The sequence below is a fragment of the Montipora capricornis genome, chromosome 6 (genome assembly GCF_036669925.1).
Source record: "Montipora capricornis isolate CH-2021 chromosome 6, ASM3666992v2, whole genome shotgun sequence".
NCBI classification, from domain to species: Eukaryota; Metazoa; Cnidaria; class Anthozoa; order Scleractinia; family Acroporidae; genus Montipora; species Montipora capricornis.
In genome coordinates this window covers 13,814,406-13,830,668 of record NC_090888.1, presented here as the reverse complement: position 1 = coordinate 13,830,668, position 16,263 = coordinate 13,814,406, and the positions used below count along the sequence as shown (strand labels likewise).

The following is a 16,263-nucleotide window of genomic DNA, read 5'->3' as shown; positions in this document are numbered from 1 at the left end:
AATAATCGGCGGATAAAGTCGAGATTGAACAAATATTTATGTAAATCTCATCGTTTTTATCATGAGGTTTCAATAAAAAAACAATCATTTTTCTAGGTTCCACAGGTTTCGCAGTCCCACGGTCTATAGTTCGACAGATTGATTTTCACCCAACAAATCTACGCACTAAATAAGGTACTCACGATAGCCAGAAGTTTTATTTTGAAATGATTTCGTCGTTGCTTTTGTAGCTCTCTTTGATATTAAAAATGAACGCTGGCTTTTTTTTTTTTTTGCAAGTTCTGTTCTATGATTCGTGATGGTAATGCACTTGTCACCGGAAACCCCCACCCCCCCCCCACCCCGGGGAGACGTGGGGCATTAGACAGCTGAACGAAAAAAAGTAAGAGAAAGCCCCACCCTAGGGGGGAGAATTTTTAGTTTAAGCCCCGACTAAAGGTTTGGACTGGTTAACATTTAATAGCGAAATATGCAAAGTCCTACTTTTCTGACACACCTTGGAAACACTGTGACAATTCATGTGGCTTATCCATCAGCTAGGTTTTTGAGCAACTGTTACAGTACCATAGTCCTTGGGGGATGTCAATTTCACTAATGCCTGCACATGAAAAGTGATACCACTTAATGGCACATGTCTTGCCGTCACAACTACATCGTACACCCTTTCTCCCCACTTTCCTTGAGGTGGAAAACATTTGTTATCTACAACTCTGACACTTCGTCTTCTACCATTTTCTGAGGTGAAACACAATCCTGTTGCGTTCGCACAAAGAGCTTTTAAACTGCTTAAAGCTAAACTTCCATCTTCTTCGAGTTCAACGTCAATTTCACTTTCTCCACCACATTTGACAGTCACATAATCTGAACATAAAAGTAAATTAAATTAAATTCACACATACAAAAGCCTGCTTATTTCAATATTCAATCGAAAAAGTGATGTTATGCATGAAAGAGTCTGTATAAAGGACAACACAAACGCATTAAAATGACAAAGAAAATAGTTTAACTCACCTTCAGAACCCGCCATTTTGAACAATCGACCATGTGCTTCGGACTAGAGTCCAGTCCCCGTCTACAATATAAATTATCTAAAGTGAACTATTCCCCCACCCCCTGGGGGCTGGTAAGTCACCTAAGCACTTACAAATCCCCACGTATGCCCCACGTCTCCCCGGGGTGGGGGGGGGGGTGGGGGTTTCCAGTGACAAGTGCATAACAGAATTAACCCAAACAAATAGAAGCACGACACACATCCGACTCCTGTCACCATTTGTAGCTATTTGTGTGTGCAAACAAGCAGAAAATACTAAGCCAAACCAAATATGTCTTATTCAATAATTGAGTATCGACTTTGTTACCAACCGCTTCCAAGCAATCATTCTTATAAAGTATGAAGCCATTTGTTCACATCCAAACGGATCATGTCATGTCTTGTCATTAGTGGAATGTCAATATTGTTTCAATTTGTCATTGTCTACTGGTTATCCACTGAGGCATGCACAGTAACACGATCTGATCCCGACAACAAATAATATCATCTCAAAGGATCGTCAAGGGAAAGCATAAGTTGTGTCGATTGGCAAATTAACAAGCCGATTCATCTTAAGAGAAGGGAAAGGGAATTGGCAAACTGCCGGGTAAAATGACTATAATTTCGTGGTTCAATACTGGTTCACATCACCAAAACGAGTTTCTTCAAAACGAACACTGCGTGTCAGTTTAACAAGTTTAACATGTCAAGAAACAAACTTGGTTTTGACAAATTGCGAGACGTCCATGACGAAAGGATAGAACAACGGCAATCCTCCAAAGACATCTCTATCATTCAGTTGTTTAACAGGGAATCTAAGGCCCAGAGAGAAAAACAGAGCAAGATTATTGAAATACAGAAGAGGGCAAGGCGAAAGGACGACTCGAATCGCAGATTACACGAATTGCACGAGGGAGCTACGAAAATACGAAAGAACTCTCAAACAACAACTGGACTTAATATCGTTAGATTGCCTCCCATTGAAAGCCCAGCAAGACCTACGATCGCGATACAAGGATTAAGAAAGCGAGTGCGTGTAATGAAACCTATGAAGAATGAACTCTTACTACCAAACATCCATACATCCAAAGCGCTTCTTAACTCTCCGGCATTCCGACGGCATCGGGATCCTGAACCTTCACGAGATCCAAGGTTTCAGAGTTTAATTTCAGTTTTGTTAACGAGTGGAGGACATTTCGGGGATTTACAGCGATTTGCTCCTCCAAAAAAGGAAAGTAATAGATTGTCTCGTGTGGGACTTGGGTTTTGAAAAATTGACCTAAGGGGAGAGCAAATTTCCCCTCCCCTCCCTTTGGGTTTAACTGACTTGCTTTTGTGAAGAAGAAATTTTAATTAATGCTTATTTTTAATTTACTTTAATTTTCAATATCTTGAATATTTTAAGGGGCATTTCCATGTCATTTGCACGTTTCAACCAAAATTCATTACAATTTACCTTCAAACACCTTGTTCGTATTCAACTCGTTTCGATTCTACATCATCGGGCGTTTTTGGGATGTCACGCAACGCTCCACCTAATGGGGTGAGGTAGCTGGGGAGCGTTGCGTTATATCCGAAACGAATATTTTCGAAACTCTGTTTTTGCTTTTCGTCCTCACAAATACGGCGTTAAAAATCAAGGCTTATGAAAACGGTTTCCAGAGTGTAGATTTTTGAGCCGGTCCACACGTATCTGTTGTCGATAAAATCCGTTCTCAGGTTGAATTCGTTTTTCCCTGGGTTAAAATGGTGATCTTCATTTTACCTAGGTTGAATACGCACTCAGATGAATTGAAGAAACTTTCTGGAGCCTAAGTTAAGCCTAGAGAGAGTTTGGATTAGTTTTGGTTATTATACATGGATATCAATTGACTTAATTAAAAGAACTGTTTTGGGGTTGAGTATGTTTAATGGTGGAGACCCAGGACCGTAGATTGGAGAGTCCAAGTTCGTGTTCGGTAAGCGCATAGAACAGTTCTTTGTTCCCTTACTTCGAAAACATATCCGGTATCTTCAAAAACGGAGATTTTTTCTCCGTATATGAAAAACAATAATCATTTTAAACCTGTATTAATTAACCGGACCCCATATTAAAATGACGCCATCTATATGGAAGAAGATTAATATATTAATGTTCTTCCCACATTTACTGTAAAACAAAAAACAGTATTCAACGGGCACCTCTGTTAAGATTGTCCTCACATCTTTGTAGCTTCTTTGTAGACACTTAACAAACAGGAAATACTGTCTGTCTTGGCACAGCCTGATCATAGTTAGTAACTATGGCCTGATAAACAAAAGGTGATCAAATAAGTAATACGTGACTGACAAAACATTTGTGTTGCAAACAAAATTACAGAGTCCTTGTACTACAACAGAAATGGTATTTGACCCTTTCAATGAAGGCTTTTGATAGCGAGGATTAGTATATACTAAAACAGGGGATAGCGTTGAACGGGTGCGCTGATTGGCGACTCAAACTCTAGATATCCTTTGCCAGTCACCTCTGAGCAATTTGCGCCCGAAAATGTTGTAATCTTTGCAGGAATAAATGAGTTAAAATCATCTTTTTGTGCCATATTATCTTAGTATTTTAGTTTATACTAAAACAACTATTCACCTTAAATGTCGGTAGCTTGTGCTGGATATTTAACTCGCCGCTTCCCGGCTCGGTATATATCCACCACTAGCCTCTTCCACGTCGGGGAATAGTTGCTAACTATTTAACAATTATTCCATGAGCACGCGTTGGATATGAGAAAAATCCGAGCGAAATCGAAAAAACGTGATGAAGATGCGATGGTGTGTAATACCTGGTAGTCAGACAGACACAGGCTCATCACAAAAACGTTTCTTACCATTTTTGCGTACTTCTAAACTTCGGGATTGATCCAAACTTTCCACAAAAACGTTTTTTTTTTCGCTTTATACCGTGAGAAATTTCGCTTTCCGGCGAAAAAAATGTTTAGTTCAGCGACACAAAGGGCCATAATTTACCATATAAGGTCAAACTAAGGTATATGAGCTTATAACCGAGATCTAGTGAACTAATGAGAGCACGAGAAATGGATTATTCGAGGTTAAGAATTTAATAATATATGATGACCAAGACGAATTCCATGTGAACCTGCTTTCAGCAGACAGTACCAGGTTTCACTGCATGTATGCAGTTAGAGGGAAAGGCTGGAGAAACCCGTTTCTGTTTTCGTGGTAAAACATTGCTCAGGGTCCCTTCAGGTTTATCCAGCCAGTCAGACCACATATTGTTAAGGACAGATCATGATTACGACATCTTTGTGAGCGGTGTTTGTTAGTCTTCCATCAATTGTCCTGGTTTGAGTGAGCGGTGAGGCACCAGGATTTCGCTAAGTAGCCTGACTTCTGGCTGCTATACACAGTTGTGAGACCCTTCAAGATAATCCTGCCAAGCCGACCACATGCTGGAAAGGTCAGACCACAACACCGGGAACTCCATGCCCTACACTTCTCGAATAGTGTGTGGGATCTTTAACGTCCCACAGAGTTAATGACTAAGGGTTGTGAGACGGGACCTCCGGCTCATCGTCCTTATCCGAGAAGACTTGAAAGTCTAACCATTTGCAGATGTAGTTACAAAGGCAGCACTTTCTCCTCAGTTATTTAAAGATCCTGTGTGTTGGTCAGGCCGGAGTTGAACTCACGACCTCCCACGTGACAGCCCGGTGCTCAACCAACTGAGCCACCGGTGCGTGGTGCGAGAAGATTACCCGGTGTAGAATTCAAAGTAGCACTTTCATCTCACATTCTTTTTTCAATATGAATGTCTAATTTTGGACCTGATGCTCAACGTTTTTCCTCCTTTCTCTCTTTTACGATTTGAGCCTGGAAAAGTTCTTAACATGTTCTTAAGTGCTTAAAGGCTGTATGGAGTTCAATTCGCCCAAGAGAGGATGAGGCAAGAGAACCGATCCCAATGCCCCATCATAGTTTTTTTAAATTTATTGTTACTGTTAGTTTTTTCAAAGCTATTTTAAGTTATCGTTCCCAATGACGCGCATATTTAAAATTGCGTTACGTACTCTTTTATATTAACTTGACGTTTCGTATGCTTCTCTACATACATTCTTAAAAATAAACGTTATACAAAGTATTATATTAATATGAAAAACGCTCTTAAAATACTGCTAACATTTGAACTCATGGAGGGATTTGGCTCCTGGAAATACAATGTCTCTTTTATTTCACAGTGATGATCTATTTTTCCCGATACAATAATATCAAAATTGTTCAATATGATGTTGTGCCCGCTCGTTGTGATATGGTCGGCGATGGCTTCCCTTTTTCCTTACAAAAGCCGCTTATATCGTTCTCAAATGTCAAACGTCACATGCAAAGGAAGCTGCTGGGAATGGGAAGATTTCAACATTGGAAAGACTAAACGAAGATTAAATGACAGGAAGACTGAACCCTTTAAGTCTTTAACTAGTAGAGATCATGATCCAGCCATGGCCGACCATAACACAACGACCGCACACAACATTAAATGGGACAATTTTGATATTATTGCATCGGGAAACTCAGATCATCATTGTAAAATAAAAGAGAAATTGTATATCCAATAGCTAAAGCCCTCCATGAATTCAAACCTTAGCAGTGAGTTGTTACTATATTAATAACAATCAACACCTGTCAGTGCGTTCTTGTTATTTTAAGATCGCTTTGTTCATATTAATATAGGACCCAGATGTTTTTATTTCGTATATCAGAAAGCTTTGAAAATGCGACGGTAATTAGTTTTGAGAATGTATGTAGAGAAGCATAAGAAACGTCAAATTAATGTGCCGCTCAACTTGGAACTTCAACATCCCCCCCACCCCCCGGGCAAAGCCCGGGCATTTGAACTTTTGAAGATTGGATCGTTTAAATTCCCGTCCCATCGGGCCAAAATGGTGTTCAAATGCCCTACCCTATCGTCGGATTTGTCTGTCATACCCTACTAACGAAAAATCGTCGTTCGCTAAGGGTCGTCTTAATAAAGCTTGTGTATAAACATGCTTACACATGTTTTTTGACCCTTTTTATGATGATGCCGTTTTCACCAGAATTGAGCTACTACAAAAACATAACTTTAATATTAAAACTATTTTAATAGTTTCAATATTAAGTCGGACAATGTCAATAAGCAAGTGCTCTAACTCTGAAACACGGCAAAGGTTGTTGAACGAGGGAACTGTATACTTATGAACAACCGAGCCAAGAGGGTTTACGACTGCATGTACTTTAAATTGTTCGGTGTCTGTTGATTACCTCTAACAGAAACGAACAGCTTTCAGAGCTTTAACAATGAATGGAGGGTGTGAAAACGTACCATATTGTATTCACTCTCTAGTAGTACAAAGACGAATTCCGAATTCTGTTTACAAACATTGCTTTTGTTTATGCAAATTTGCCAACCACAAGAACAAAAGACCCTTTGTTTCGACAGCCAATGAGGCTCTCGTTGGCACATTAACGACAATAGGTGACGTCAACGATATCTTCGCCATGGTAATGACACCTGTTTCCTTGGTGACCTTAGTTGACCTTTCCCTCCACTGACTTCAATGCTGGTCCCAAAGGACGTCAATCCGAAGCTCTCATGCGAAATGAAGAGTCATGCTCCATTAGCAACCTCGTTCCCAGGGTCTCTCTTCGACAATGGAGGCAGAGAAGAGAGGTTGCTGCATTTGCATTTTGTGATCTATTTTGAGAGTAACCCACCAGATTCGATGGAATTCGGCTCCATAGTCTGATATATATATCATTTCTTGTTTTTAACGAATCATATTTTTCGACGGATATGGAATCTGTTAGTTTTCCTATGGCCTATACATTTGTGTTTTGTGTTACTCTTTCACATTACGCTTTGTTATCGCGAGCTGACACCGAGGAGCAACGCACGCCCGTTGTGCAAACCAAACATGGAGCAGTAATTGGCAAGACTGTGTCTCTTTCATACGGCAAATCGGTTCATGAGTATCTTGGAATCCCGTACGCCGAACCTCCGGTCGGAGAATTAAGGTTTGCCGCTCCAAAGCCCTCTTTACCTTGGTCTGGGACAAAAGATTCTTCCAAATATGGAGCCATGTGTCCGCAGCCTCCACTCCTCCACGAAAAGACGAGACGTGAAGGTTTGTTGAATCTCTAACTTAGCTTGAATAAATATTAGAAGAAAACCCGCAAATGTTGAAAACACAGTGCTTATAGGCTGAAAAGCGGGGAGGGTGGAATGACGAGTTTTCTGGAGTCTTACTCCAGTAATTGGCTTTTCATGGTGTGACGTGTGCTATAATTGTACATCTCAGCGTTTCAGAAACCGAAAGCGGGAAACTCATTTATAATATTCCTGGCTGCCATCTTAAAGTTCGCCAACCGCGAATTCTGCAAAAAACAAGGATTTCGTGACTCAGAACAACTTGAAGATGGCGGGCAGTGGATTTTGTTTGCCTTACATAACTATTGCTTTCCAATGTCTACCTCCTCCTCAGGCTTTTTTGTGAAGCTAGCGAAAACTGTAAGCAAGTGTGGAGCACGAGCACGGGGAACTAGTTGCAAGTGCGAAGCGCGAGCGCGGACAGTGATGGGAGGGAGGAATATTGCGCCCCGCTTTTCCCTTCACGAGCGGGCGACTGGGGACTAGGCAGTGCTAATATTTTTTTCCATACACTGTTATTTAAAAGGAGTAGATTTAACTCCAAAAAGGGAGTTAAAAAAAAAAGGGTACAAAACTACTCCACTTCTGGAGTAAAATTCACTCTGGTATTGCTTACTCCACTTGTGGAGTAAAATTTACTTCTATATCTTTTACTCTTTTGTCGGGGTAAAATTTACTCCTGTATTGTTTACCCCTCCTGTCATGTAAAATTCACTCCAATACAAGAGTAAATTTTATACTTCTATTGGAGTGAATTGAACTCTTTAAATGGAGTTCAATTCACCCTCGACAGAGTTAAATTAATTCCAAAACTGGGGTGAGACAAAAAGGTACAAAACCACTCCTTTCAAGAGTAACATTTACCCTCTTAAACTTTATTCCCCTTGTCAGAGTAATATTTACTCTTTCTACAGAACACATTCACCCTCAATAGATCTCCTGTACCTTCATTTATAGTCAGATTTCTCATAACCATAAAAAGTTCATTTTTTTAATATTATGTAAAGAAAACACCAGGTTTACAATGAAGCATCTAATACTGGTAATTTTAATCATAAGATTGCAAAGAATGCACATGATAAATACAATGTATACACATACAAATACATCGCAAAAGTCAAAGCTATCTTTATTCTAATTACTCAGGCAATAATAAAATGGCAATCAGCTGAATGTGTTCTTGCCTTAAACAAAGATAAATTGAGTGGTATGTGTTTTGATTACAGATTGCAACAATGGCTGCAAAATCTAACTTCAATTACAAAAACTAAAGCATACAACATACTTGGATAAATGTGACTCAGTATAACAAAATGGGTTTTATGTACATGTAATACAAGTCAGTTCTTACAGAAAGAAGTGAAACGTAAAAAAATGGAACATGCCTTGGATAACTGATGCAAAAATTTTGCCATCATTGAACTTTACCAATGTGTTCATTTTTTCTCCAACAGAATTGTTTCCAAAAGGAAAAAATTCAGAACTTAACTTGATAATTTACATTAAAAAAAGTAAAAACTTTTTGTTTCCAAAAAGAAGAAGAAAACCCCAAGATTAAGCTGATAATTAAGTATGCTCCCATCAAAACAATTATAGCAAATGAAAGTTCTAACAAAACCTTGCTTTCTGCCACAAGGTAAATGTCTCTGGTTCAATTAGTGTGCCAGAAACAATCCTTGCAAATGTTGCTTTTAGAACCTCTCCATTGATTGACTCATCATCCTTAAAAGTAATTAAAGAGAATCATGATTAGTATAACCCCTTCCAAAATTAAGATCATTCCACAATATTCTAACAAAATAGGAAGAGAGCACAAACCTAATACATCCCTAATCCTGAGAAACAAAAGACACCAGCAACCCAGTTTGGTGTACCAAATAAATGGAACCACATGTAATACCAGTACTTGCATGAGATTATATCTGTAACAATTTTCTTGATTCATTGAGTAACTCAGTTTACTATCAAATTAATTTTGTCATAATGATAAAAGTACACATATAGTGGTGGAACTCATGGAACAAATCTTGAAAATATATTGCCAGATGCTTTCTTTGTCTTCAACACTTTTCCAAAAAAAATTATGTGTGATGAGGTATTTACAGTTATCTCATAAAACAGTATTTCAAATTTTAAACTGAAAGCAGATCTTGGGTGAGACAATGGATAAATAAAACTGCAGCATCATCTTCCACTAATCGCTAGGCATTATTAGTCTATACGTACACAGGCCTGTAACTCAGACAGTGCTTTATAATTATTTTATTGCAGTGACTGTCAAGAATTAGTTGTTAAAGTGTAATTTATGTGAGTTATTTGTAAATATATATATGCATCACTTGTTTAAAAGCAACAATCAGCTTCTAAGTCTTTCAGACTTTCAGCTGTTTGACTGCATTACAGCTTTTTTACAGAAACATGCCTCAAAGGAATTTTTTCATGGCACCAACCTTTTCTTTTATCTGGGGCTTCCTCCAACTCCTCTTCCATTGATGATACATGTAGTGGTATGTACTGTATGTTGCAAGAAAAAGGCATCATCTTGGCTTGCCTCAGCACTTTCTGTAACCAACTCTCTGCCCAAACTTCCCACCAATCTTTTAATGAACTAATTCCCAGCTGTACCCACCTCCAATTTGAACTGTAAATCAACAAATAAATAAATATAGTGAAAAGTTTCAGTTTTCTTGGAAAAAATAATTCAAAGAAAAATTATTACTGCTACTTACAGAAAAAAGATGTCATAAGAATTTCATCCAGATAAGAACACTCAATATCACATGTCTCAAAAAAAAAATGCTGGTAATAATAAAGCTGATTATTTCTAAGGTGTATGACAACTGCAGACTGCCTACAAATAGCGATTTTAAACACCCATTTTAACTAAAACGTTTAGCTTTCAATAACTGTGAGTTACGTTTAGTTTGGGGTCTGCACTCTGCAAGTGTCAGACAATGTCACTTCTGTTATAATGTAAGTGTTTGAAAAGCAGACTCGTCAAACTTTGGCTCTCTTTTCTTTAAACGCCTATAATAACAATCTCATGCAGGCATTAACATACTATTTGCATTGAATACTATAGTTTAAATGACAGCTGAAGCTTTCTGCTTTCTGTCATCATGTAATTTGCGGTGAGAGCACTCTAATACCAAATCAATTCATTATTCTTGTGAAATAAATACCATTTTGTTAAAGCACTTAAGCTAAATTAAATATCTTTGCCTGACAAATTTGGGACTTGAAGGTGCATGTAAAAGGTTTGAATTCTACATAAGCTTACATTAAATTGTCATTTTTGAAGACAATAAGGCCCGACTCAGACGCCATACTTTTCATGAGCCGAACTTAATACATGAAAAGTTCGACGTTTGAATCAATTAAGAACGGCTATTTTAACTTGGAATGGCTCAGGCGTTCTTTTCGCCTGGCCTAAACTAGCCTCCTACGCAAACGTTCTTACGGGTTCGTCACGCAATCATTCCAATGATTGCGTGACGAACCCGTAAGAACGTTTGCGTAGGAGGCTAGGCCTAAACGGGAATTCGGCTTTAGCATGGCCGTGGATCGGCTTTGATTTCAGACGTCGAACGTTTCATGTGCCGAACTTCATGATCGTGCATAAACCATGTTTTGCCTTCTACATGAAAATCGCTGACAAAATCAATTGGTTTTCTTGGTAATGGCTTTGGAACTGCTGTGGAGGGGCCAGTTAAGTTCGACTTTTGAATCAACAGGCGTACTTTTGTTAATTTGTGTCGGTCGAACTCGAATTAAGTTCGGCTCATGAAAAGTACGCAGTGTGTGAATCGGGCCTAAGGCATCAAATAATAAATAGATTTAGCCAAGCCTAAAAGCGGAGCTCCCGGCTTGTTTATTCGTACTGGCTATAGGATTAGTGAAAATAAAAGGCTTTTGAACTGTCCGAAGGGGTAGTTTCTAAAGAAACTGTAGTGCTGCGTCCGTGGGGAAGTAGTATACAAAAATTTGGTTTTATCAACGGAGTTCAAAATGTAAATTGGCCACTGTACAGAGATTCTAAAAGCTGACGTTTCGAGTGTTAGCCCTTCGTCAGAGCGAATCGAGGGATTATGGGTTACGTGTAGTTTTTATAGTAGAGTAGGAGCTACGCTATTGGTGGTAACATGGCAACGTGAAAAATAGGAATACATTAGTTAAATGAAAAGTGTTCGTTATACCGTGGGGATTAAGGGTGCCGATTTGAAAGATGAATTTTTGTTCCTGATTCTTGCAGCTTTCCGTCGTACCTAGATGTAGGGAGAGGCCGCAGATAGCCGTGTGTTTTTTGGAGTGGTTAGGCAGATTAAAATGGCGAGCGACTGGCTTAGATGCATCCTTGTCATTCTTCTCAACATCGCGAAGGTGTTCGCGGAATCGGTCACCTAGTCGTCTACCTGTCTCACCAATGTATAATTTATTGCATAACGTACAGGTTATGCAATAAATGACATTTGCGGAGGTACATGTGAAACGATCGGTGATCTTAACAGATCGCTTAGGTCCCGATATCTTGCTGGTGTTAACAATGAAAAGACAAGTTTTGCATCGTGAGCGCGCGCATTTGAAAGTGCCGGGTTGCTCGTAAGTTTTGAGCGCGCTTGTAACTAAAACGTTGCCTACGTTTTCGTCGCGTTTGAATGAAATAATTAGAGGTTGCGAAAAGATTCTACCAGTCTCGGGATCATTTTGGAGTAATTTAAAATTACTAAGAATGATGCTTTTGACTGCGTGATTATGAGGATGGAAAGTGAGGGTGAATGGAATTCTGTCATTCTTATCTTTTTGTGACGTTTGTAGTGATGACTGTCGATCAAATTGTTAGTCGCGATGATGGCCCGCTTTGACCACAGAGACAGATCTCTAAAGATCTCACTTCCAAAAATCAAAAACTTGTCAAAGACACCATTCAAAATCTTATAGTTAATCAAGAATTACCGGACACTGCCACTAATTTCATCATCAACACCCCTAGAACTTCGTGGATTTACTTCCTGCCTAAAATTCACAAACCCAACAACCCAGGTCGCCCTATCGTTTCTGCCTGTATACTTACATACTTAATTGACCAATGCCCATAGGGGCTTTTCAGGGTCAATGAAATACAATCACGACAGAACAGATTATTCAATAACAAGTAGTTTACACAAGTGACCCCAGAACATAACGTGAGTGAATGGTGAGAAACCACCACACCTTGGACTACGTTCCCTACTCTCCCCGAACATTGTGTGCTTTTTAACGTCCCACGCATGTGATGTGAAACAGGGCCTACTGTTTATCGTCCTTATCCTTGAAGACTAGATAGTTTAACTATATACTATCTAAAAAATTGGAAAAATATTTTCAGGGACCCCCTTTTACTGTCCCTAAAACTTGAGACCAACCCCAACCTACCTCATGGCCACAACTTGAACCAATACACGGTGCAGAAGTCAGAGGAAAGAGCGAAACAAATAAAGGCAAAAATACCAAAGAGCACAACAATCTGCTAAGAAACGCAGAAAAAAGGCAAGACAAACAAAGCCTTTAGAAAGTCAGCTATCTCACTGATACATGGCACAATCTAACAGATGCTCTAGAAAAAAAAAAAAAAAGAAAGATTCCGCGGGCCGGGTCAAAGCTATAAAAGCAGAATCACCCACTTCTACCACCGACAAGCCTATTGGTTGAGACTATAATTAAATTGATGCAAAAGTGTGGGGACAAAAGGTCACATTCACGTTACTGCAGATACAGAGTTTTCGACAGTTTTGTAAAGTAGCGGACATATCTCTTAAAGCACCAGACGTGATATTTTTGGCCGTTCAAGGTGCCTTGCATGCCTAGGGGGTCTGGGGGCATGCCCCCCTCCCGACTGGAAATTTTTAAAATAGAACACTCAGAAACGCTGTTTCCAGTGTTTCTGGAACCCAAGAATCAGTTTCCCAGGCAAGCCTGGAGTTCACTCAAACGAAAACCCTGGCCTGCTGCAGAGAAAATCAACACCAAGAAGCTAAAAATATATCATCAAGACGAACTATTTTCTTGGGAGAAAAAATATCACACAGTCGTATAAGTTCCAAATCTAAAGTCGCATAGAACAAACACCATTGCTAAATGAAATCTTGCTGGAAGCGATTAAAAGAGACGTCTATTCAAATATCTACTCGAGAGAGCAAAATTATGACAAAGGAAAAGAAAACCAGACCGGACAGGCAGACAAGGGAGTCATGTAGGCCTGTGAACATTAGTTTGCACTCTTGAATATTATAATTATGGACGTATAAAGAATATGGACCCCAGGTCCATGGACTACCACTGTGGACCCGGTCCATGGACTACCCTGTGGACTACCCTGTGGACTACCCCTCATTTTGTACACTTACAAGCAAAAAAACATTAGACAAAAAAGAGAACTGATTTTAGCACTTATCTGGACAATTTAAGTAATTAAGCAATTATCTCTTAGAGTCACATGAAAAATTCAGGTGCATTCAATGGGATTCAAACCCATTACCTCTGCGATGCCCGTGCAATTCTCAACCAGAAGTTCATGACCTTAAAGCGTTTAACTCTGGTTCAGAGCTGGGATTCTTTTAGTTTGAAAATTTCCTTCTTTGGATGTAACATTCCTCGTGCATTTTCCCGTGCGTACAGCTTCGATCTCATGTTTGTCCAAATTTGGGCATAAAATTGGTGTTCTAAATCCCCAGCTTTGTTCCAAGGTAAAGAGTTGCAAGTTACATGTACACGTTTCAGAGTTATGTGCTTCTGGCCCAACTTTTTGAGCCACTCAGTTGGGAGCAGGTCATGTTTTGCTATGTCGTCCTCCTGGGGCCTTAGCATGACTTTTTGGCCTGGCCTGTCTGATACCATGCTCCTAGGACTCAGTCAACCGGTTGGTTCAGTTGTTTGAGAATCGGTGGCTCAGTTGGTTGAGCACCGGGCTGTCACGCGGGAGGTCGTGAGTTCAACTCCGGCCGGACCAACACTCAGGGTCTTTAAATAACTGAGAAGAAAGTGCTGCCTTTGTAATTACATCTGCAAATTGTTAGACTCTCTAGTCTTCTCGGATAAGGATGATAAGCCGGAGGTCCCGTCTCACAACCCTTCAATGTTCATAATCCTGTGGGACGTAAAACAACCCGCACACTTGTTGCAAAGAGTAAGGCATGTAGTTCCCGGTGTTGTGGTCTGTCTTCTGTGGTATATCATGGTTTGGAGGGTAAAAAGGGCGCACTTAATTTGGAGCCTCGCTCTGTTGTGCGACCCCCACCACAGTTGTGGTGAAAGTGGATAAATAAAATAAAAGACTACTGTGCGGGAGGTCGGGGGATCAAAAACCCGGCCGGACCAACACTCAGGGTCTTTAAGGACGTTCGCACTAATTGTTTGTGTGCAACTTTTACTCCAATTCATCATGAAACTTTAACGTTAAAGAGAAAGGACCGGGATGCTGGAAAAGGTCCCTAATTGAGTAGTGGCTGAAAGTTTTGAAAACTCGAGGAAGGTTAGTTTTAGTGAGCGACTTTGCTTAAATTTAATGGGTTTGGTTTTTTAGACGTATTTATTACGCTGCGAACTTTTTAGTTCAAAGTGAATGCTTGTTTTTGAAGTTATTTTCCTTTACTTCCTGAAAATAGAGCACAATAGACCTTTTCGGCTTGTACATTTTGTTTTCCTAATACAGTTATTGTGATACTACTCAGGAGGCTTGGTCCTTTGTTTTGTTAATTAAAAAGAGTGCATGCAGACATATTCATGCTTGCATGCCCTCATTTTAATCAACAAAACAAAAGACCAAACCTCCTGAGTATTATCACATGATCTGTATTGGGAAGCCGAAAAGGTCAATTATATTGTCTTCCTCGTCGACTTGAATAGGGCGGACGTATGAGGAAACAGCCAGAGATTACATTTCACAAAAGCTACACTCCAGGAGATGAGCATGACGGCAATGGAGAGATATGATACAAACACTAACCAAATGCTTGAAACTTTCATCGATTGATCCTGTCTTGGGTTCCAGTCCTTCCCCGACAGGTCATGCAAAAACTTGACAAACTAAATTGCCCAAGAGTTTCGCAACATCACATCGATTTTACTTGTTTATATCATCGGTGACCCCTATTTTTTAAGACATGAATTACTTGCTCTTCTTACAATCTACAAAATTTGATGAAATGATTGATGTAAGAAGTTATCTTTTTTTTAAATTTTTCTTTCCTTGTGTCCTGAATTCCTGAAGTGGTTACAACGGGTAGGATTCACTCTACTGTTTAGACATCCCTAGCGGCATGCAATTATCTAAAAAAAACCCACTCCTATATTCTGTGTAAAGAAACCTTCACTCTAACGTATTACTTTTATGATTTTGGACGGTTGAGGAGATGAGGCTACATCTCGTTATGATGACCTATCTATCAAAATTAGGGCATATTTCCCTTGCTTTTGTCTCTGAAACAGCGTCTGACTTCCCATTTTTTCTTCATTTTTGGAATAAGCAATTTATTACCTAACTTCAGGCGAGAGATGAAAGAAATTTCAATGTGGGAAGATTTTGGCGCGAACGTTCATAAGTAAGTGAGGAAATATGCTATCTTTGTCATGACATCTGCAAATAAATTTCTCATTAGTCCCCCCCCCCCCCCCCCAAACAAGTTTTTGTGAACGGTCTAGTAGTTTGATCCTAGCCAATGTACATTTTCACAAACAAGGAATAACTTCAGAAAGAAATTTTATCTGTTTTTCGTGACTCGACGTTGAGTCTCTGGTGCTTCGACACATCACACTGAAAGCTTTCCAAAGGATTGTCTGAGCAAGGTCTAAAAGAAAAATAAAGGACATAAATTCTTTGCAAGCTATAAAAACGTAGGTCTTTGTGTCCAGATTGTAATTTAATCTCTCTCTCTCTCTCTTTTGCCACACGGCGTTCTTTAGTTTCATTTTGGCTGCTTGTTATGCGATTAAAGGCTGGGCCCGCTTTTTAGACGAAATCATATTATTACTGAGCTCTTGCTATCATCCATTACTAATTCAGATATGAGTGAGGATTGTCTCTTCC

The 16,263-nt window shown here is 39.5% G+C and overlaps 2 protein-coding genes across 2 annotated transcripts in view; one reads left to right on the top strand and one right to left on the bottom strand.

Moving 5' to 3' along the window:
• Window positions 1-374: 374 nt before the first annotated feature.
• Window positions 375-1,153, bottom strand: LOC138051571 (uncharacterized). Its single transcript, XM_068897803.1, has 2 exons — window positions 1,012-1,153; window positions 375-861 (listed from the first exon to the last, which is right to left on the bottom strand). The coding sequence occupies exons 1-2, from the start codon at window positions 1,025-1,027 to the stop codon at window positions 533-535; spliced, it is 345 nt and encodes a 114-aa protein (XP_068753904.1). The 5' UTR covers window positions 1,028-1,153; the 3' UTR covers window positions 375-532.
• Window positions 1,154-6,707: 5,554 nt separating this feature from the next.
• Window positions 6,708-16,263, top strand: part of LOC138051593 (pyrethroid hydrolase Ces2e-like) — a 19,544-nt gene continuing 9,988 nt past the window's right edge. The window contains 2 exon segments of the mRNA XM_068897834.1: window positions 6,708-7,179; window positions 16,240-16,263. The exon segment at window positions 16,240-16,263 is cut by the window's right edge and continues 159 nt beyond it. Coding sequence (XP_068753935.1) covers window positions 6,849-7,179; window positions 16,240-16,263 — 355 coding nt within the window. The 5' untranslated portion in view covers window positions 6,708-6,848.